This window comes from Bos indicus, chromosome 18, assembly GCF_029378745.1.
Source record: "Bos indicus isolate NIAB-ARS_2022 breed Sahiwal x Tharparkar chromosome 18, NIAB-ARS_B.indTharparkar_mat_pri_1.0, whole genome shotgun sequence".
NCBI classification, from domain to species: Eukaryota; Metazoa; Chordata; class Mammalia; order Artiodactyla; family Bovidae; genus Bos; species Bos indicus.
In genome coordinates, this window is record NC_091777.1 from 61,496,601 (window position 1) to 61,518,004 (window position 21,404).

At 44.6% G+C, this 21,404-nt stretch overlaps 1 protein-coding gene across 1 annotated transcript; it reads left to right on the forward strand.

The window, feature by feature from the left end:
• The first annotated feature begins 7,461 nt into the window (after positions 1 to 7,461).
• LOC109571833 (cationic amino acid transporter 3-like) lies at positions 7,462 to 12,161 on the forward strand. The gene is made up of 11 exons (XM_070770246.1): positions 7,462 to 7,831; positions 8,414 to 8,572; positions 9,413 to 9,596; positions 9,798 to 9,910; positions 10,066 to 10,288; positions 10,443 to 10,582; positions 10,676 to 10,778; positions 10,968 to 11,167; positions 11,363 to 11,529; positions 11,803 to 11,911; positions 12,073 to 12,161. Exons 1-11 carry the CDS (start codon positions 7,462 to 7,464, stop codon positions 12,159 to 12,161), a joined length of 1,857 nt encoding a protein of 618 aa, XP_070626347.1.
• Positions 12,162 to 21,404: the final 9,243 nt, after the last annotated feature.

Consider the following 21,404-nt stretch of genomic DNA (forward strand, 5'->3'; position numbering starts at 1 on the left):
GAAATAATTATTTTTTTGTTTTCCTCTGGCTTTATTGAGACACAGTGCAACATTGTGATAATTTTTCTTTACTTTTCTATTGCAGAGACTTTTAGAGTCATGCAATAGAATTGATGAAGAAGAGTTCCTAATTGAAAAATAAGCAATTTATAGATTCAACGCAATCCCTATCAAGCTACCAACAGTATTCTTCACAGAGCTAGAACAAATAATTTCACAATTTGTATGGAAATACAAAAAACCTCGAATAGCCAACGCGATCTTGAGAAAGAAGAATGGAACTGGAGGAATCAACCTACCTGACTTCAGGCTCTACTACAAAGCCACAGTTATCAAGACAGTATGGTACTGGCACAAAGACAGAAATATTGATCAATGGAATAAAATAGAAAGCCCAGAGATAAATCCACGCACATATGGACACCTTATCTTCGACAAAGGAGGCAAGAATATACAATGGATTAAAGACAATCTCTTTAACAAGTGGTGCTGGGAAATCTGGTCAACCACTTGTAAAAGAATGAAACTGGACCACTTTCTAACACCATACACAAAAATAAACTCAAAATGGATTAAAGATCTAAACGTAAGACCAGAAACTATAAAACTCCTAGAGGAGAACATAGGCAAAACACTCTCCGACATACATCACAGCAGGATCCTCTATGACCCACCTCCCAGAATATTGGAAATAAAAGCAAAAATAAACAAATGGGACCTAATTAACCTTAAAAGCTTCTGCACATCAAAGGAAACTATTAGCAAGGTGAAAAGACAGCCTTCAGAATGGGAGAAAATAATAGCAAATGAAGCAACCGACAAACAACTAATCTCAAAAATATACAAGCAACTCCTACAGCTCAACTCCAGAAAAATAAACGACCCAATCAAAAAATGGGCCAAAGAACTAAATAGACATTTCTCCAAAAAAGACATACAGATGGCTAACAAACACATGAAAAGATGCTCAACATCACTCATTATCAGAGAAATGCAAATCAAAACCACTATGAGGTACCATTTCACACCAGTCAGAATGGCTGCGATCCAAAAGTCTACAAATAATAAATGCTGGAGAGGGTGTGGAGAAAAGGGAACCCTCTTACACTGTTGGTGGGAATGCAAACTAGTACAGCCACTATGGAGAACAGTGTGGAGATTCCTTAAAAAACTGGAAATAGAACTGCCTTATGATCCAGCAATCCCACTGCTGGGCATACACACTGAGGAAACCAGAAGGGAAAGAGACACGTGTACCCCAATGTTCATCGCAGCACTGTTTATAATAGCCAAGACATGGAAGCAACCTAGATGTCCATCAGCGGATGAATGGATAGGAAAGCTGTGGTACATATACACAATGGAGTATTACTCAGCCATTAAAAAGAATACATTTGAATCAGTTCTAATGAGGTGGATGAAACTGGAGCCTATTGTACAGAGTGAAGTAAGCCAGAAGGAAAAACATAAATACAGTATACTAACGCATATATATGGAATTTAGAAAGATGGTAACAATAACCTGGTGTACGAGACAGCTAAAGAGACACTGATGTATAGAACAGTCTTATGGACTGTGTGGGAGAGGGAGAGGGTGGGAAGATTTGGGAGAATGGCAATGAAACATATAAAATATCATGTAGGAAACGAGTTGCCAGTCCAGGTTCGATGCATGATGCTGGATGCTTGGGGCTGGTGCACTGGGACGGCCCAGAGGGATGGTATGGGGAGGGAGGAGGGAGGAGGGTTCGGGATGGGGAGCGCATGTATACCTGTGGAGGATTCATTTTGATATTTGGCAAAACTAATACAATTATGTAAAGTTTAAAAATAAAATAAAATTGGAAGAAAAAAAAAAAAAAAGAAAAATAAGAAAGCACTAGAAATAATGATTGATTGATAAATGATCATAATTGGGTAAAACAAAAAGAAAGTGAAACTAGAAAAACAAGATGAAAACTGTTGCTGCAGAACAGGATGCTTAAACTGAGATTATGGACGTTCAAGACATTGGTAATAATGAAACATAGGACTGTCAAACAACTGAAGTAGAGTGAAGGAGGGATGGAGGTCAAGAAACTGAGTGCAAGTTATTAGATGAATCCTAGATGTCCATCAGCAGATGAATGGATAAGAAAGCTATGGTACATATATACAATGGAGTATTACCCAGCCATTAAAAAGAATACATTTGAATCAATTCTAATGAGGTGGATGAAACTGGAGCCCTTTATACAGAGTGAAGTAAGCCAGAAACAAAAACACCAATACAGTATGCTAATGCATATATATGGAATTTAGAAAGATGGTAACGATAACCCTTTATGCAAGACAGTAAAAGAGACATGGATGTATAGAACAGTCTTTTGGACTCTGTGGGAGAGGGAGGGGGGATGATTTGGGAGAATGGCATTGAAACAGGTATAATATCATATAAGAAATGAATCACCAGTCCAGGTTCGATGCAGGATACAGGGTGCTTGGGACTGGTGCACTGGGATGACTCAGAGGGATGGTATGGGGAGGGAGGTGGGAGGGGGGTTCAGGATGGGGAGCACGTGTACACCTGTGGCAGATTCATGTTGATGTATGGCAAAACCAATACAATATTGTAAAGTAACTAGCCTCCAATTAAAATAAATAAATTTAAATTAAAAAAAAAAAGTAGATGGAGGAGGGGCTTCTCTGATGACTTAATCCACTGCCAATGCAGGAGACAGGAGTTCAATGCCCGGTCCAGGAAGATCCCGCATGCCACGGAGTGGCTAAGCCCCTGGACCACAGCTGTTGAGCCTGTCCTCTAGAGTTGCAGCTACTGAAGCTCGAGTGCCCTAGAGTCCTTGCTCCACAATGAGAGAAGCCACCACAGTGAGAAGCCCGTGCACTGCAACAAAGACCAAGTGCACCCGAAAATAAAGAAACAAAGAAATAGCATTTCTAAAGAAGAACATTCTGCCGTTGAAAAATAAATCAATAAAATAAAAGTGCATCTGATTAATTTAGGAAGTCTGTATATAGCCAAAGTAAAAGATTTTTCTTTTTGGCCTTGGGATAAGTGGGATCTTAGTATCGGACCAGGGATGGAACTTGTGCACCTGCAGTGGAAGCATGTAGTTTTAACCACTGGACCACCAGTGAAGTCCAGAGCCAAAGTAAATTTTTGCTCCCCTTATCATTGAACTTCTTTGGCAATCAGTTTAGGGTAGCTAGACAAAATGCAGGGTGGCAAGGTAAATGTGGGTTTCCAATAGACAATGAAGAAGCTTTATTTGTTTATTAAATATAGATGTGTCACATAATTTAGGATAAATTTATGGGGGATATAATTGTGCCTAGTGTAGTGAAGTATTCATCCTTACCCCTTACCTTCTGTTTCTCTTCTGCCTTTCTACTCATTTCTCCCAGCAAACAGAGCTGCTTGAAGAAGAGGACTAAGTTGCATTCCACTTCATCCTCTTCCATCCCTTTGGGCAAGGCTGGACACATATGCAATGCTTGTTATTAATAAATGCTTTCATTGCTAGAATTAACATCAGAGATTTTAAACTCCCCTTCTCTTGATTCAGGCACAGCTAGGCTTGGGGTCCCCCACACTGGAGTGTGTCAGGTCACGTGCAGACTGTGGGGACTGGAGTCGCAGAAGAGGACTGGGAGGGAGCAGGGTGAAGTGGGGTCCTGAGTCTCACAGCCCACACTTCTCAGGGTCCCTGACGATCAAATGAATTCAAGTGTCCCCAGAAATAATCAATAAACTATCTGTAATAGGAATAGGAAAGAGTTTTATCTGAGCCAAACTGAGGACTACAGCAAGGGAGACAGTGTCCCTATAGCTCTGGGAAGCTGCTCCATTGAAGCCCAGTTTCCAGCACAGTCTTACACCTCATCCAAACAAAGTGCACGCATCAACAGGACAGGGTGCATTCCTTCAGGGTCTCAAAAGAGACAGACTTAGTGCAGAGACAGTGAGGCAATAGCACCCCAGTGTCAGGGAAAGAAACTCGATCTCCCAGGGATTGTTAGCATGGGCATAATGAGAAGGGAGTTATTCATCCTTATCTTTAAAACAGATGCTCTTTACCTCAATGGTTAAAGCAGATGAGCTGTGAGGGTTGGACAGGCTGTCTTAGTTCATACACAGTTCAGGCTGGACCTGAACATGGGTGAGCCAAAATGACTTCCACATTCCTCAATATGTGAACATTTTCTCCGTCACAGGCATATAAAAATCTTAGAACCATATGATCTAGCAATTCTACTTCTGAGAATATATCCAAAAGAATTGAAAGCACACTCTGAAAGAGCTATTTGTAAACTCCTATTCATAGCAGCATTATTCACAGTAACTAAAGCATGAAAGCAAGCCAAATGCCATTGACCAAGAAAGGGTAAGTCAAATGTGATATGTGCCAATAATAGAGTATTATTTATCATTACAAAGGAAGGGAATTCTAAACAGGCTACAACATGGAGGAAACTTGTGGACACTTTACTAAGTAATATAAGTCTGACAGGAAACAACTAATAAATCTTCTATGATTCCACTTAAGTAAAGGAGCTGGAGTGGTCAGTTTCACAGAGACAGAGAGCAAAATGGTGATTGCCAGGAACTGTGAAGGAGAAAGGGGGAATTGGTGAATGGGTGCAGAGTTTAGGTTTTGCCAGATGAAAAAAAGTCCTGGAGTTTGGTTGGACAAAATGTGAATGTACTTAACATGATTGAACTGGACACTTAAAGATGGTTAAAATGGTCAATTTTATTTTATGAATATTATACTGGAACACAAATCATCTTGGAACTATTCCCCGAGGGTAACCACAGAAGAGTCAGGGCTGATAGTAACACGGCAGATGCTCCCCGCCCACCCAGCCCCATACCCACCCCAACAACCCGGGGTGAGGACTATCTTCTGTGCTCAGGACTCCCCGCTTCAGTTCTTGGAGATGTCTCAGCTCCAGGCCCGCACGGCTTAACCTCAGCCTCCCTGACTGACCCAGTGCTCCAGGCTCTGCTCCAAGGGTCCAGTAAGTCTTGGGTCACCTTCTTTTTTTTTTTTTCTTTTTAAAAAAAATAATTTAATATATTCCTTACAAATTTAAGAACCCATCCTGAACCCTCCTCCCTCCTCCCTCCCCATACCATCCCTCTGGGTCGTCCCAGTGCACCAGCCCCAAGCTGGGTCACCTTCTTCTGTGGGAGACTAGGTGCTGAATTCACATCCACCCAAAGAGACCTCTGCAACCTCAGAGTGCAGGGGGAGTCAGCCTGGCTCCAGCCTGAGGTTGGAGAGACCCATTTTCTACATGAAAGCAGGAGCTGGGAGTGTGTGTGAAAAAAAGGTGTGTGGGGGAGGAGGCGGGTGATTGGACCAGTGTCCTGACAATATGTGAATATTTTTGACTCATATAATAGAAATGCTATGCTATGCTAAGTCACTTCAGTTGTGTCCGACCCTGTGCGACCCCATAGACAGCAGCCCACCAGGCTCCCCCGTCCCTGGGATTCTCCAGGCAAGAACACTGGAGTGGGTTGCCATTTCCTTCCCCAGTGCATGAAAGTGAAAAGTGAAAGTGAAGTCACTCAGTGCTGTCCGACTCTTAGTGACCCCATGGACTGCAGCCGTCCAGGTTCCTCCATCCACGGGATTTTCCAGGCAAGAGTACTGGAGTGGGGTGCCATTGCCTTCTCCGATATAATAGCAATAATTACCCTTATACAGTGAATGTGACACGTGGACCACTGATTTCTGTCTTCACTATACTCTCTGCCCTCCGTGTCTGTGGGTTCCTCATCTGAAGATATGGGATAACTGCAAGGAACTTGGGCATCTATGGATTTGGGTAATCATGAGGGGGTGACAGTTTGATGATTTATATTCAATTACTTTTGTGTTTGCTACACCCAGCCCTGGTGGCTCAGATGGTAAAGAATCTGCTTGCAATGCAGGAGACCTGGTTTTGATCCCTGAGTCTCAAAGATTCCCTAGAGAAAGAAATGGCAACCCACTCCAGTATTCTTTCCTGGAGAATCCCAGGGATAGAGGAGCCTGGCAGGCTATAGTCCATGGGGTCACAAAGAGTCGGACAAGACTGAATGACTAATACACACACACCCAGCAACTCTGTGAAGCCAGTTCTATTATTTACCATTGGTAGCAATTTAAACAATGGTGTATAATACAAGTTACATGAAATTTACCATCTTAGCCATTTTTAAGTGTTGTTGTTCAGTCACTAAGCTGTGTCTGACTTTTTGAGACCCCATGGACTGTAGCCTGCCAGGCTTCCCTGTGCTGCACTATATCCTGGAGTTTGCTCAAATTCATGTCCATTGAGTTGACAATGCCATCCAACCATCTCATCCTCTGTCACCCCCTTCTCTTCCTGCCCTCCATCTTTCCTAGCATCAGGGTTAACAAATTCAAATTGCTTCATATGGTGGGCCCATAAAAATTCTGAGGCACAATCAGGTAATCGAGGGTTATACACTCCCCTAAGCTGAGGAGAAGGAAGTAGGGATCTGGGGCTTCAAAAGGGAGGAAGACAACTTACAGGAAAATGGGTAGAACAAATGCTTGGGAAAAAATATTTGCGGCTCCAGGCAGGAGAGTCTTTCTGAGATAAAAAGTTATCCCTGGTAATAGGTCCTGGCATAGGTTGCCTAATCTAAATGATTTTGAGCCATAATGTGAGAGGAAAAAAGATTTTTTTTTTGAGTCTGCAGCATCTTAATTGTGTTCAGCTCAAAACAACCCACAAGCCAAAGTGACCCATTTTAGGGTGATGTTTTCTACTCCCCCAACTTTTCTTCAGCCACCCTTCCAGTAACTTTGAAATATATTAAAAGGTGTATTTATGCTTAAGGGACCAAAGCTCAGAGATGGAGAACTTGCCAAGTGTGTCCTTTTACCACCTGCTCCCCGTCACTCTCCTGGTGGTTCAGATGGTAAAGAATCTGCCTGCAACTCAGGAGACATAAGAGACCCGGGTTCAATCCCTGGGTCAGGAAGATCCCCTGGAGAAGGAAATGGCAACCCACTCCAGAATTCTTGCCTGGAGAATCCCATGGACAGAGGGGCCTGGCCCTGGTGGGCTACAGCCCATGGGGTCGCAAAGAGTTAGACATGACTGAGTGACTCACTATTCACTCACTTCCCCATCACTCCATTGCTTTGTGGAATTGGATTCCCAGGGCCAAGGGCAGATGGACATTCTTTCTTCTAACATTTATTTTGTTGAAGTAAAGTTGACTTATAATGTATTAACTTTGGCTGTATGGCAAAGGGATTCAGTTATATATATGTATTTTGGTGCTTTTTGATATTCTTTTCCATTATGGTCTATCACAGGATATTGAACAGAGTTTCCTGGGTTACACAGTAGGACCGTGTGTAGGATGGACATTCTTGATGGCTCTGTGTCTTGTTTTCTCAGCAGATCATGGTCTCCTCAACTATGTCTAAGATGCTGTGTCAGTATGTTCGCCAGTTTGGTCAGAAGCTGGTCCACAGGCGGCCGCTGGAGCCCATAGAAGAGTCTGAGAGTCCCACGGCTCATCTTAACATCCTAGATCTGGTTGTCTTGGGTGTGGGCAGAAGCCTGGGATCCGGCGTGTATGTCTTGATTGGATTCATTGCCAAGCTAATAGCTGGACCATCAGTTATCATCTGCTTCTTGGTGGACTCCCTGTCTTCTGTGTTGTTCGGGCTCTGCTATGCTGAGCTGGGGGCCCGGATACCACACGTTGATTCTATGTATCTCCATAGCTATGTCATCATGGGACAACTGTGTGCCTTTGTCATTGGCTGGAACCTCATTTTGTCCTTATTTGTTGGTGAGATGATGGGTAGGGGGAAGATGTGGGCTAAAGATCCAGAAACAGGGAGGTGATATTGGGGTCATACTCATGTATAAACCCCTTGCTGTTGACCTTGCAGCAGGAAGCTGGTAATAGTGGCCAAAACCCCTTCAACTTCTTTCTACTCAGCTCTATCCTGTTTTGCTTAAATGATGGACCAAGAACTCAGAAGAAAGGGAACTGTAGAGGGTAGATGAGAGGGGGACATGGCCCACAGGCTCACCCCCTCATCATATTGAAGTCTCTGCTCAGCTGTTGTCTTTGTGGGAATTTCCATTATCTCTAGATTTTACATTTCACCCTCATCTCCCTGCCCTCCTGGTCCCACTTCCCTGTCTTCTTTTCTTATATAGCATTGATCTCTCAGTGTATTAACCAGTTGATGTATTTTGTGAATCATTTGGGTCTGCTTTCCCCTTCCCTCTCTCCCCTCCCCCATGAAGAGAAACTTTGAGATTAGGGTTTTTGCTTAATTTTTTAAAAAAAAATACATCCCAAGGCACATAGCAGAGGATGTGTGTTTATGTGTGTTACTGAATATTCCTCTTATCACTGCAGGCACTGCTTGTGTGGCCAAGGCCTGGAGCATCGCCTTTGACAGCCTCACTGGGAACCACATCTCTCAGGCGTTAGAAGGAACCTTCTCTCCGTATATGCCCTCTGCCCTCGGCACTTTCCCCGACTTTGTCGTGTTGGGCCCGCTGCTGCTGATTACTGGTGAGAAGGGGTCAGTGATAGAAGAGTGAGGTGTGGAGGGGGAAGTGGGGTGGGAAAGGATTGGAGTGGTGGAGTGGTGGGGGGCTTAGAACAGGAAGAAGGGTCTGAGATATGAGAGACAGAAAGGGAGGACATAGCCGGTTGTTTTCTACCCTTGGCAGTAGAGATTCTGGGCTGGATCATTCTTTGGTGTGGGGGTGGTCCTGTGCATTGTAAGGTGGGTTTTTTTTTTTTCCAAGTCATTATAGAGTTTTGAGCAACAACCCTGGCCTTTACCCACTAGATACCCCTGATGCCCATTCCCCCAAACTGAGGTATTGAGAATATCCCCGGACAGAGCCAAATGTCCCTTGGAAGGCAAAATTATGCCTGCTCAGAATCATTTCCTTAGACCAAAAAAGTTCCTTCCTCTCTATTGAGACCAAAGATGTTTTTTCAATGGAGATGAAATTCTCATGGCATAAAATTAACAATTTTAATACTTGCCCACCTTTATTGAGATATATTTGACATAAACAAATGTCTAAATTCAAGGTACACAATATCATGATTTTTTTAGATCCCCCCTGTTGTGAGATGATTGCCACAGTAAGAAATTAACCATCATAAAGGACACACTCAGTGACATCTAGTAAATTCACAGTGTTCTACAACCATCACCTCCACCTAGTTCCAGAGATTTTCATCACCTGAAAAGGAAACCCAGTACTCTGAGCAATCACTGCCCATCTGCTACCTCGACCCCGGTCCCCAAACCCCCAGACCCTGGTGACCACTAGTCTGCTTTCTGTCTCTATATATTCATTTATTTTGGATGCTTCCTATTCCATCTTATCCAAGGAGTACTGGTTCTTGGAGTTCCTGTGTCAGCCTGGATTATCAAAGTGTTCACAAGCTTGAATATTTTGATTCCAATCTTCATGATCATCTCTGGCTTCATTAAGGGAGACCTGCTCAACTGGCAGCTCACGGAACAGGACTACAAAAACACATCTGGATCAAGTGACATCTACAGGACTGGAGGGTATCCTTGACCTTAGTAACACGTGTGAGGGGTGAGGGTGTGCCGGGTTGACAACATGGTGGGGACTCGAGAGACCTGGGCTGATGGATCCAGGTGATGGCAGTCCTGGAGCCTAGGACTTGTGGTGTTAACAGAGAAGTCCAGTAGAGAAGGCTGAACTCACTTCACCCATGTTCATCCTCGTTCCTTCTCTCACCACAGCTTGGGCCCTCTGGGTTCTGGAGGGTTTGTGCCTTTTGGCTTTGAAGGGATTCTCCATGGAGCAGCTATATTTTTCAGATCATATTTTGGCTTCAGTGTCATTGTCACTAAAGGTAACAAGGTCATTGTATGTCCCATTGGGAGTTTGGACATGGTTTGGGCTCCCCTTGGGCTTAGGGACGGGTAGAAGGTGAGGTGTGTGAGGGAGGGGGTTTTGTGCTTTCACCCCAGTGTGTTTCCTGACCCATTACTTCCACCCATCCTGCAGGGAGAGAAGCTCGAAATCCTCAGCGTTCCGTCCCCTTGAGCATGGTGATCTCCATCTTCATCTGCTTTTTGGCGTACTCGGGTGTCTCGGTGGCACTCACCCTCATGGTGCCCTACTACCAGATTCATCACTACAATCCTTTGCCACAGGCTTTTTTCCATGTTGGGTGGGCTCCTGCCGGATATGTCATGGCTGTTGTCTTCCTATGTGCCCTTTTATACAGGTCAGAGTCATGAGTTTCTCCCCATCTACTGTCAGATGCTCAGGTATCCTGTCTCTTGGGATTGAGAGACAAGAGGCAAGGACACCTCACATGGACTAGAGAGCAGATGGCCGGTCTGTCCTGCTTCTCCACATGTTCCCATTTTCTTATCCAGCCTCCTTAGAGCCATGTTTGTCTTGTCTCGGTTGATCTGTGCGATGGCAGATGATGGGCTCCTTTTCCGGGGACTTGGATGGATCCATGCCGGTACCCACAGCCCCATCATAGCCATCCTGGCTTCTGGAACTCTTGCAGGTGAATAAGCAAAACCCACTCCTTCTCTAATCAGTTCCCCTCATCTGGACTTTTCCAGTGGTTTCTCATTCCCTTCTCCCACCCTCATTCTAGCAATTGTGGCATTACCCTTTGAGCTCCGAGATATTGTGGAATTCACGTTAATTGGGATCATGCTTGCTTACACCCTTGTGGCTTTTTCTGTGCTTGTCCTCAGGTGAGACTCCACTTCACTTTGACTGCGGGTCTTGGACTTGTGGGAACTGATAGGGAGGTAGTCATCTTCGGCTGATATGCTGCCTTCTAAAATCCTGCTCTGCTTAAGGCAGCACAGATGGGGAATAGATTGTGTGATGATGGATCAGTAGGGGCTACTCTTAATATTGCTTTAATACCTCTAATTCAGGTACCAGGCAGATCAGAATTTCAGTAAGAATAAGAAAACAGAGGAAGAAACTGAGATGGGGCCTGTAACTGAAGAAAGTCCTTCAGGATCTATACCTGAAGCAAGAATGTCAAACTTTCTAAAGAGTCTGTGGTTCCCTGGCAGCACCATCCCCACCTGGAAATCTGGCCAGATTGTCTATGGATGTGCCTTCCTGCTTGGTGAGCAGTGGGATTTCTCTTTGGTCATATTCTGAAACTGACAGGAGGTGGTGGGAATGTGTATTTTGGAAGTTGAAAAGCCTTGGAGATACGATGTCCCTTCCTGGGGTGGGCAACTTTGGAGTGGGGTGTGACCCAAGGCACTGATACATTTGTCTTCTGGGTCCAGCCTGTTCTCCTCCTTGACCCTTGCAGTTCTCCTGCTGATAATCCTGAGCCTGGTCCTGGCCCAGTGGCCCATCCAGGTGTTCTCTGGAGACTCCGTGCTCACAACAGTGGCTGTGCTGCTGCTGCTGCTCATCACTGGGGTCATGGTCATCATCTGGAGGCAGCCCCAGGACCCCTCTCCCCTTTACTTCAAGGTAGGTGACCTTATGTGTCCAAAGTGTCCACCTTCAGTGAATGCAATCTGCAGGCTTTGACGTCTAAACATCCTCTCCTGGTCCAGAGAAGAAGAGAAGTTGCTAAAACCAGTGGTCCCTTCCCGGTTCCACACAGAGTGCTTTACATACACAATCTCAGCAGGCACTCAACACACAGCCTGAAGGGGACTTGAGTCTTCTCACCCACGTGGGGTAGGGTCTCCCTTTCAGACATCTGGGCTGTGTCCAGGGATGAACTGACTCTGCCCACAGGTCCCTGCTCTGCCTGTCCTCCCACTGGTGAGCATCTTTGTGAACATTTACCTGATGATGCAGATCACCTCTGGGGCCTGGGTCCAATTTGGCATCTGGAATGCAATTGGTAAGTGACTTTCCAGGATAAAGAGGTATGACTGAACCCAGTACTCTTCCTACTATCTTGTCCCCAAAAGTTTGTCAGACACCGTACTAGGAGGTCTATTGGGTATTTGTAAGTGATGAGAGCGCCTACTTTCCCTTCTCATCGTCTCATTTCCCTACTAGGATTTGTCATATACTTTGGATATGGGATCCGACACAGCCTGGCAGGGAACGATGAGCCACAGCGACCAGCCTCCAATTCTCAGACTTGACAAAAACATCCTGTAACCACAGGACATCGATGCTGTGTGGAATCCCTCTAGGCACTGGAGTTATCTTCTGGTTCAAGGGACACTTTGAGTCTGTGGACTGTTGTTATTGTCTTCTTGACAGAACAGAACCTGGGGACAGGAGTCGACAAAAAGAAGGTGAAGAAAAGGACGTGGGGGACCCAAGTCTCTACTGGAACAAGGGTACTTTATTCATGGCAGCGTGTGCTTATATATTGTTATACAAGGAAGCTTTAGACAGAAAAATAAAGTTGAGTAAAAAACACTGAAACCAGACGCTTAACAACAGTAACTAAGGGAATAACAATAGTCATAGGTCCATAGCAACAGTAACTAGGGGAATAGCAATTGTCACAGGGCCAGAAGACAATCCATGTATTGGAAATAGGAAGATGACTAAGTAGTTTTACAGAAAAGTAAAAAGGTTACTGAAAGGAATCCATGTATGCGTTCCACCTCATGACCTCAGTCCTGAGAACTGTGCAGCTCTGCTCGTTTCTGTTTTCCAGGAACTTATAAGGAACAGAAGGCCCTTGAGAAACAGAAAACAACATATAGGATTCCTTAAAATTAAATGTTCCCTGACAGACTGTGATGGTGTATGCATTTAAAGCTCTATGTTTACTGGCAGTGGAAAAAATCACATTGGTGTTGTATATGTATATTTTTTCAAATAAACTTTTAATAGCATAATATGCATAATGAAAAGTTCAGTCTTCACAAATGTGTAGCAAGATGAACTTTCATAAAGAAAGTACTATGATATAATCAACATCCAGAGGAAGAAACAAAATACTAACCTACAGATAAGAAGATCCTGCTTGTGGTTCTTTGCAGCAAAAACACCAGAGATTGCCTCATGGGAAGGAAACTCGGGTACTGTATATTGTGTCAAGAGTTACACTTGAAATATTAGGACAAACAGATTGGAAGTAAAAGGAAGGGAACAGACAGACTGTGTAAGCAGTAACAGAAGAAAGCTAGGGTAGTTATATTACTCTCGGACAATGTAGACTCTTAAAAAAGAGATTAATAACAGATAAAGTAGATCATTCATATCAATAAAATGATCATTTTAAAAAAATCTCTTCCCCCACTTCATTGAGACATAGTGTAACATTGTGTAAATGATTGTTTTTCTTTACTTTTCTATTGTAAACTCAGAGTCACACAGTAGAGTTGATAAAGAAAAATCCTCAATTGAAAAATGAAACTGCCTTGCTAGAAGTGGGGGAAAGGGGTTTAGGTAATGGGTGGTTGATAAATGGTTATAGCTGAGTGAAACTCTAAGATGGGAAGTGAAACTAAAAAGACAAGATAAAAAGTTGTTGCTGCAGAACAGAATGCTAAAATTTAGAGTATGGACATTCAAAAAGTTGGTCATAACGAAGTATAGGACTGTTTGTTGGAACAATGGAAGTAGAGTGAAGGAGGTCAAGAAACAGTACAAGTTATTAGATTGCCCTGGGTAGCTATACAATGTGATAGGGTAGCCAAAATCCAGCCTTTGTAACCAAGTACCAAACTGAATAGTGGAGATAGAGCCAAGGGGGCAAAAGCAGACTAATGCCCTCAAAACTATGTGTCCTGACATGGAAGGGTAGGAGGAGGTTTATAATTGTTCAAAGAGGAGAACATGATGAGCTAATAAACATTCTTCTGATGGGTTGGTGTGAGGTCACTGGGAATCAGCATCATGAACTTTCTGATTCCAACTGGTCTGGGGTCTATGTGTTCATGGGTAGTGTACAGTTAACTTTTTTCAGCTGGCTGGGGGATTCAATATCTGCAACATAGCCCCAAAGTATCGTTGTATATATCTCAAATGGGCAGGGCAGAATCCTGCCCCTACCGCACCGCAAGGCTGTGCTATTGTGGGTTTTTTTTTTTTTTTTTTTTTCATTTTTTTATTTGGCTGCTTTGGGTCCTAGTTGCAGCACACAGGATCTTCATTCATCATATGGGATCTTTCCTTTCAGTGCATGGAGTGTAGCTGTGGCACTTGGACTCAGTAGTTGTGGCTCTCCCATCCAGTTGCTCCATGGTATATGGTATCTTTGTTCCCCAAAAAGAAAGTGAAAGTGTTAGCCGTTCTGTCATCTCTGACTCTTTGTGACCCCATGGACTGTGTCCATGGAGTTCTCCAGGCAAGAATGCTGAAGCTGGTTCCCTGTCTTCCTCCAGGGGATCTTCCTAACTCAAGGATGGAACCCACATCTCTATGTCTCCTGCATTGGCAGGCATGTTCTTTACCACTAGTGCCACCTGGTAAGCACTTACACGTGCTGCTGCTGCTGCTGCTGCTAAGTCGCTTCAGTCATGTCTGACTCTGTGCGACCCCATAGATGGCAGCCCACCAGGCTCCCCCGTCCCTGGGATTCTCCAGGCAAGAATACCGGAGTGGGTTGCCATTTCCTTCTCCAATGCATGAAAGTGAAAAGTGAAAGTGAAGTTGCTTTGCTGTGTCCGACTCTTAGCAACACCATGGACTGCAGCTACCAGGCTCCTCCGTCCATGGGATTTTCCAGGCAAGAGTACTGGAGTGGGGTGCCATTGCCTTCTCCATTACATGTACTACTGGCCTCTTATTTGGTTGAAAGCACAATCTGCCTGTAATATGGGAGATCTGGGTTTGGTCTCTGGGTCAGGAAGATCCCCTGGAGGAAGACATGGCAACCCACTTCAGTATTCTTGCCTGGAGAATTCCATGGATAGAGGAGCCTGGTGGGCTACTGTCCATGGGATTGCAGAATCAGACATAACTCAGAGCAATTAAAACTTCAGTTCAGTTCAGTTGCTCAGTCATGTCTGACTCTTTGCGACCCCATGGACTGCAGCACGCCAGCCCTCCCAGTCCATCACCAACTCCCAGAACTTGCTCAAACTCATGTCCATTGAGTTGGTGATGCCATCCAACCATCTCATCCTCTGTCGTCCCCTTCTCTTCCCACCTTCAATCTTTCTCAGCATCAGGGTCTTTTTCAGTGAGTCAGTTCTTCTGCTGAATGGGAGAAGATAAATCTGCAAATGACACATTAATATTCAACATATATAAACAGCTCATACAACTCAACATCAAAGAAACAAACAAACAACTCAACTAAAACATGAGCAGAACTAAATGATATTTTTCAAAGAGAAAATGCTGTGGCCAACAGACATGTGACAAGATGCTCAACAGTGCTAATGATCAAGGAAATGCAAATCAAAACCGTGAGAGACCACCTTGCACCTGTCAGAAAGGCTGTCATCAAAAAGGACAGAAATGACAAAGGTTGGCTAGGATTTGGACAAAACGGGACCCATGTACACGGTTGGCAGGGGTGTAAATTGATGCAGCCACTGTACAAAAAAACTGTATGGAGGTGTCTCTTAAAACTAAAAATAGAACTACCATATGATGTAGCAAGTCCATTGCTGGGTATGCGGCAGTGAAAAGGAAAAAGCGGAGTGAGTTTTTCTCTTTCCCTTTCCTGAGAACAAAGAAGAAAAAAGAAAATAGTGAGCAGGCCTAAACATTTCTTTTTTTTTTTTTTTAACTTTAATTGTTCCTAACTCTGCATGTCTGTAACTGGCTTTGCTTTTCTGCCCCCTGATTCTGGAGGAAGCTGCACTTCACACCTATTACCCTTTGCTTACCCTTATGACACTCCCTTCACCTTGTTACGTTTCAGAAAGAAGGCCGCAGACCCACCGAACTGCCCGACTCAATCACTGGGCTACTGACCCCAGCCTATGATGGTTTTTGAAAGAATGCAAGAGGAAGAAGACAAGATCCTACCATCTTGGTTCCTCTTCACTGACTCCTGACTGCGAGCCTTCATCTTATAAGCCTTTATCTTAGGAGGGGAGGCACAGTCCTTGAGGCCTGAACCTACTTTATTTCCTTCTTTGCCAATTGAGAATTAAAGCCACCTTTCTATTACCTCCAAACTCTGTCTCCACATATTTTTTTCAGTGGGCAGAGAAAGCCAATATTTTGGCCAACAACAGCTATGTACACACACACACACACACACACAAATATATGCATGTGTGCGTGTGTGTGTGTGTGTGTGTGTGCGCACTAAGTCACTTTAGTCGTGTCCAACTCTGTGTGCCACACGGACTATAGCTTGCCAGCCTCCTCTGTCCATGGGATTCTCCAGGCAAGAATACTGGAGTGGGTTGCCATGCCCTTCTCCAGGGGATCTTCCCCACCCAAGGACAGAACCCCGTCTCTTACATCCCCTCCCTGGTAGATGGGCAGGCAGGTTCTTCACCACTAGCGCCACCTGGGAAGTGTGTGTGTGTGTGTGTGTGTGTACACTCAGCTCTCCCAGAAAACAGCTCCTAGAAGAAGTGGACCAAGTCACATCCTCTTCCATCCCTTTGTGCAAGGCTGGATGCAGGCACAGTGCTTGTTCCATGCTTGTGTTGTTTGGATTCACATCAGAGATGTTAAGCTGCCTTCTCCTGGTTGGGGCACAGCTGAGCTTGAAGGTCCCTACACTGGGATGTCTCAGGTCGGGTTCAGACTGTGGGGGGTCGAGTCGTGTAAGAGGACTGGGAGGGAGCAGGGTTGAGTGGGATCTCAAGTCTTACAGCTCGTATTTCTCACGGTCCTTGATCAAATGAGTTCAAGTGTCCACAGAAATGATCAATGAAAAGTACATAACCGAAATAGGAAAGAGTTTTCTTTGAGCCAAACTGTGGCCCTCAAGGGAGACAGTGTCCCTAGAGCTCTGAGGAACTGCTCTGCTGAAGCGTGGTGTCCAGCGCAGTCTTCTACCTCATCCAAGCAAAGGACATACATCAACATGACAGGGTGTATTTCTTCAAATTTTCAAAAGAGACAGACCTAGTTCATAGCGAGACAAAAGCTTCTTGGTGTCTGGGGAGGGAATCTTATCTTCCAGGGAGTGTTAACACGGATGCTGTGAGAAGGGAGTTACTCATATTTATCTTCAGAACAGACATTCTTTACCTTAGTGGTTAAGCGCTAAGAGGGTCTGACAGGCTGTTTTAATTCACACAGAGTTCAGGCTGAACCATGGATAAACCAAAATGACTTCCCCATACCTCAATATGTGAACATTTTCTCCATCACCAGCAGATAAAAATCTTAAAACCATATGACCCAGCAATTCTACCTCTGAGGATATACCCAGAAGAATTGAAGCCACACTTGGGAAGAGACATTTATACATTCGTGTTCACAGCAGTATTATTTACAATAACTAGAACATGAAAGCAACCCAAGTGCCCACTGACCAAGGAAGGGATAAGCCAATGTGGTGTGTACAAGGAATATGGTATGTACTGTTCATTCAGCATTAGAAAGGAAGGGAATTGTGGACATTCTTCTAAGTGAAATGAGCCTGACAGGAAAGGACAAATACTGTACGACTCCACAGAAATGAAGTGCCTGGTGTAGTCAGATGCATAGAGACAGAAAGTAGAAGGGTGATTGCAAGGAACTGAGGGAGAAAACGGGAATTTTTGCTTCATGGGTATAGAGTTTAAGTTTTGCCAGATGAAAACAAAGTCCTGGAGTTTGGTTGCACAAAAGGTGAATGCAGTTAATATGATTGGATCAGACACCTTGGTTAAAATGGTCAATGTTATGTTATGGGTGTTTTACCACAATAAAATAAACCTCTCAGAACCTCCCCTGAGGGTAACCACAGAAGAGTCAGGGCTGATAGCAACATGGCAGATGCTCCCTGCCTGCCCAGCTCCATCTCCACCCCAACAACCCAGGGGTGAGGACAGTCTTCTGTGCTCAGGACTCCCCGCTTCAGTTCTTGGAGATGTCTCAGCTCCAGCCCTGCACAGCTTAACCTCAGCCTCCCTGACTGACCCAGTGCTCCAGGCTCTGCTCCAAGGGTCCATTAAGTCTTGGGTCACCCTCTTCTGTAGGAGACTGGGCGCTGAGTTCACAACCTCCCAAAGAGACCCCTGCAATCCCAGAATGTAGGGGGCAGTCAGCCCGGCCCCTGACTGACCCATTTTCCAATGAAAGCAGGAGCTGGGAGCTGGGAGTGTGTGTGAAAAAAAGGTGTGTGTAGGGGATGGGAGGTAATTGGACCTGTATCCTGATGATATAAGCCTATTTTTTTGACTTATGTACAAACCATATTAATAATTACCCTTATACACTGAATGGACATGTGGACCCCTGGTTTCAGTCTTCTATATACCGTCTGCCCTCTGTGTCTGTGGGTGCCTCATCTGAAGATACAGGGGCAACTGTAAGGAACTTGAGCTTCTGTGGAGTTGGGTATTCGTGAGGGGCAACTGTATGGTGATTTATAGTATATTACTTTTGGGTTTGCTACACCCATCAACTCTGTGAAGCTGACTATATTATTCAGCATTAGTGGCAATTTTTTAAATGGTGACAAAATACACATAACAGAGAATTTACCATTTTGACCATTTTAAAGTGTACAGTTCAGTAATGTTAGGTGTTATGTACATTGTAAGAGTTCTGATCTCCAGAACTCTTTTCATTTTGTAAAACTGAAATTGTGTCTCCATTTTATAATAACTCCTATTTCTCCCCAGCCCCTCTGCTGAACCACCATTCTACTTTCTTTTTTTAAATTTGTTTACATGGCTGCTCAGGGTCTTAGTTGTGTCATGCTGGATCTTATTGCGACACAAGGACTCTGTAGTTGTGTCTCGAGGGCTCCAGAGCACACGGGCTTCAGTAGTTGTGGTCTGCAGGCTCAGCTGCCCCACAGCATTTGGGGTCTTAGTTCCCAGACCGGGAATTGACCAGTCTCCCCTGCATTGCAAGGCCATCTTAACCACTGGACCACCAGGCAAGTTCCCACCGTTCTACTTTCCGTCTCTATGATTTTGACTGTTCTCAGTACTTCATAGAACTGGAATCATACAATATTTGTATTATGTCACTTAGCATAATGTTTTCAAGTTTCCTCCATGTTGTAGCGTGTATCAGAAATGTCGGTGTTTTCAAGGCTGAATAGTATTTCAATGCATGTATAGACCTCATCACGTTTATCCATTTCTCTGAGGATGGACATCTGAGTTGCTTCCAACTTTCAGCTATTGTGATTAATGCTGCTATGAATATAGGTGCACAAGTGTCTCTTTGAGATCCTATTTTCAGTTCTTTTGGGTGTACAGCCAGCAGTGGAATTGCTGGATCATGTGGTAATTTCACTTTTAGTTTTTTTTAGAGAACCTTACATTCCTCCTACTCACGGTGCACAGGGGTTGGTCAGCAGCATTTAAGCAAGAAGAAAACACAGGTCCAGAGAAATGTATGACTTGTTCAAAGGCACAGTAGTGTTCAAGGAGCCAAGATTCTAATCAGAATGTCCTGGCTCTTTGAATGCTTGCTCTGAATCAAAATGCTAAACTTGGACTTCAGAGTATCAGGGGTGGAAGCCCCCTGATGGTGACTTGTGGTCACTGGGTCAGCCTAGCCCTGCAGAGCAGTGTAGTGAGGGGACATTTCACACCCCAGAGCAGCAGGAAATAGAGTCCTTTCATTTCTGATTCAGAGTAAAGGTTACTTCCTCGTCCCTCCAGGCAGTTAGTTGGGAGGCCACTCTGCTGTGATGCTTTGACTGAGCTGAGCTTGAGTCTGTCCCTCCCTACAAATTCCATCTCCTTCTGCCCCAAAGCAGAGTCCCTATTCCATGTCACTCTGCAGGCAACGAAACAGGAAGCTACCAGGTTTTAAGATCTTTGTCATGGAAACAGGTGGAGTCTGTGATTTCTGATCACCAAGCCCCTTAGTCACTTCATCCCTATCTAGGACAGAAGGAAATACTGATCATAAGGACAGTTTTCCCAGTGGTATAGAGAAAAGCAGGGCAAAGATGGTATATAGCACGTGCAATAGCAGCTAGCTAATAAATAGCAGAGCTGGATTTGAAATGGCAGAACTGGTTGATTTTGCTTAAAACCAAGAAATCATCATTCTTATCCACTCAGATCATGCCCATTAAGCAGATGCTGTGAACCGGGCACTGTGTCAGAAGGTCTTGCTTCTGCAGGAACAGAAATTTCCTTTTCTAAGCTCTTTGGCTGGTTTAATAATTAAACTGACATAAGACAGGCAAACAGGCACTTCCCTGGTGGTCCAGTGGCTAAGACTCCGTGCCCACATTGCAGGGAGCCTGGGTTCGATCCCTGGTTGGGGAAGTAGACCCCGTATGCTGCAACTGAGTTCACCTGCCTCAATGAAAGATCTTGCGTGCTGCAACTAAGATCCAGTGCAGACAAAAAAAAAAAAAAGACAGATTAGGAGATTCAATTTGCTTCATTGGGGAGCCCCATAGAAATTCTGAGACTCAAGACATTCAAACAACTGAGGCTCATATCCTCCCCTGAGCTAAGGAGAAAGGAGTAGGAATCTGGGGCTTCAAATGGGAGGAAGAGAACCCACAGGAAAATGGGAGGAGAAAATGCTTGGAAGACCCTTGTGAGTCCCTTGGATGGCAGGGAGATCAAACCAGTTAATCCTAAAAGAAATTCACCCTGAATATTCATCAGAAGGACTGATGCTGAAGCTGAAGCTCCAATACTTTGGCCTCCTGATGCGAAGAACTGACTCAATGGAAAAGACTCTGATGCTGGGAAAGATTAAGGGCAGGAGGACAAGGGGATGACAGAGGATGAGATGGTTGGATGGCAGCTTTGACTCAATGAATGTGAATTTGAGCAAACTCCGGGAGATAGTGAAGGACAGAAGAGCCTGGTGTGCTGCAGTTCATGGGGTAACAAAGAGTCGGACATGACTGAGTGACTGAATGACAACAACAAAAAAGCCCAAGTGTTTGGTATACAAATGTTTGCCACTCCAGGCAGATAATCCTTTTAGAAATAAAAAGTTGTCTTTGGTGATAGCTCTCTTCCTGCTGTAGGTCCCTTGTGAAAGTCGCTAAGTCGTGTCCGACTCTTTGCGACCCCATGGACTATACAGTCCATGGAATTCTCCAGGCCGGAATACTGGAGTTGGTAGCCTTTCCCTTCTCCAGGGGATCTTCCCAACCCAGGGATCAAACCCAGGTCTCTCACATTGCAGGCGGACTCTTTACCAGCTGATTACCTTATTTTGAGCAGTTAAGGGAGACGCAAGGAGCTTCTCCTGAGTCTGCTGGGTCTTCACTGCCTTCGGCTCAAAACAGTCAACCAGTCAAAGGGGCACATTTGAGAAGATGTATTCTGCTCCCCTGGAGAAGGCAATGGCACCCCACTCCAGTA

Bases quoted from the DNA above. Each gene is read 5' to 3' on its own strand.
- LOC109571833 (XM_070770246.1), top strand. From the start codon at position 7,462: ATGCTGTGTCAGTATGTTCGCCAGTTTGGTCAGAAGCTGGTCCACAGG. The intron at 9,911-10,065 runs GTAACAAGGTCA...CCCATCCTGCAG, and splicing joins CAGTGTCATTGTCACTAAAG to GGAGAGAAGCTCGAAATCCT. The intron at 11,168-11,362 runs GTGAGCAGTGGG...TGACCCTTGCAG, and splicing joins TGGATGTGCCTTCCTGCTTG to TTCTCCTGCTGATAATCCTG.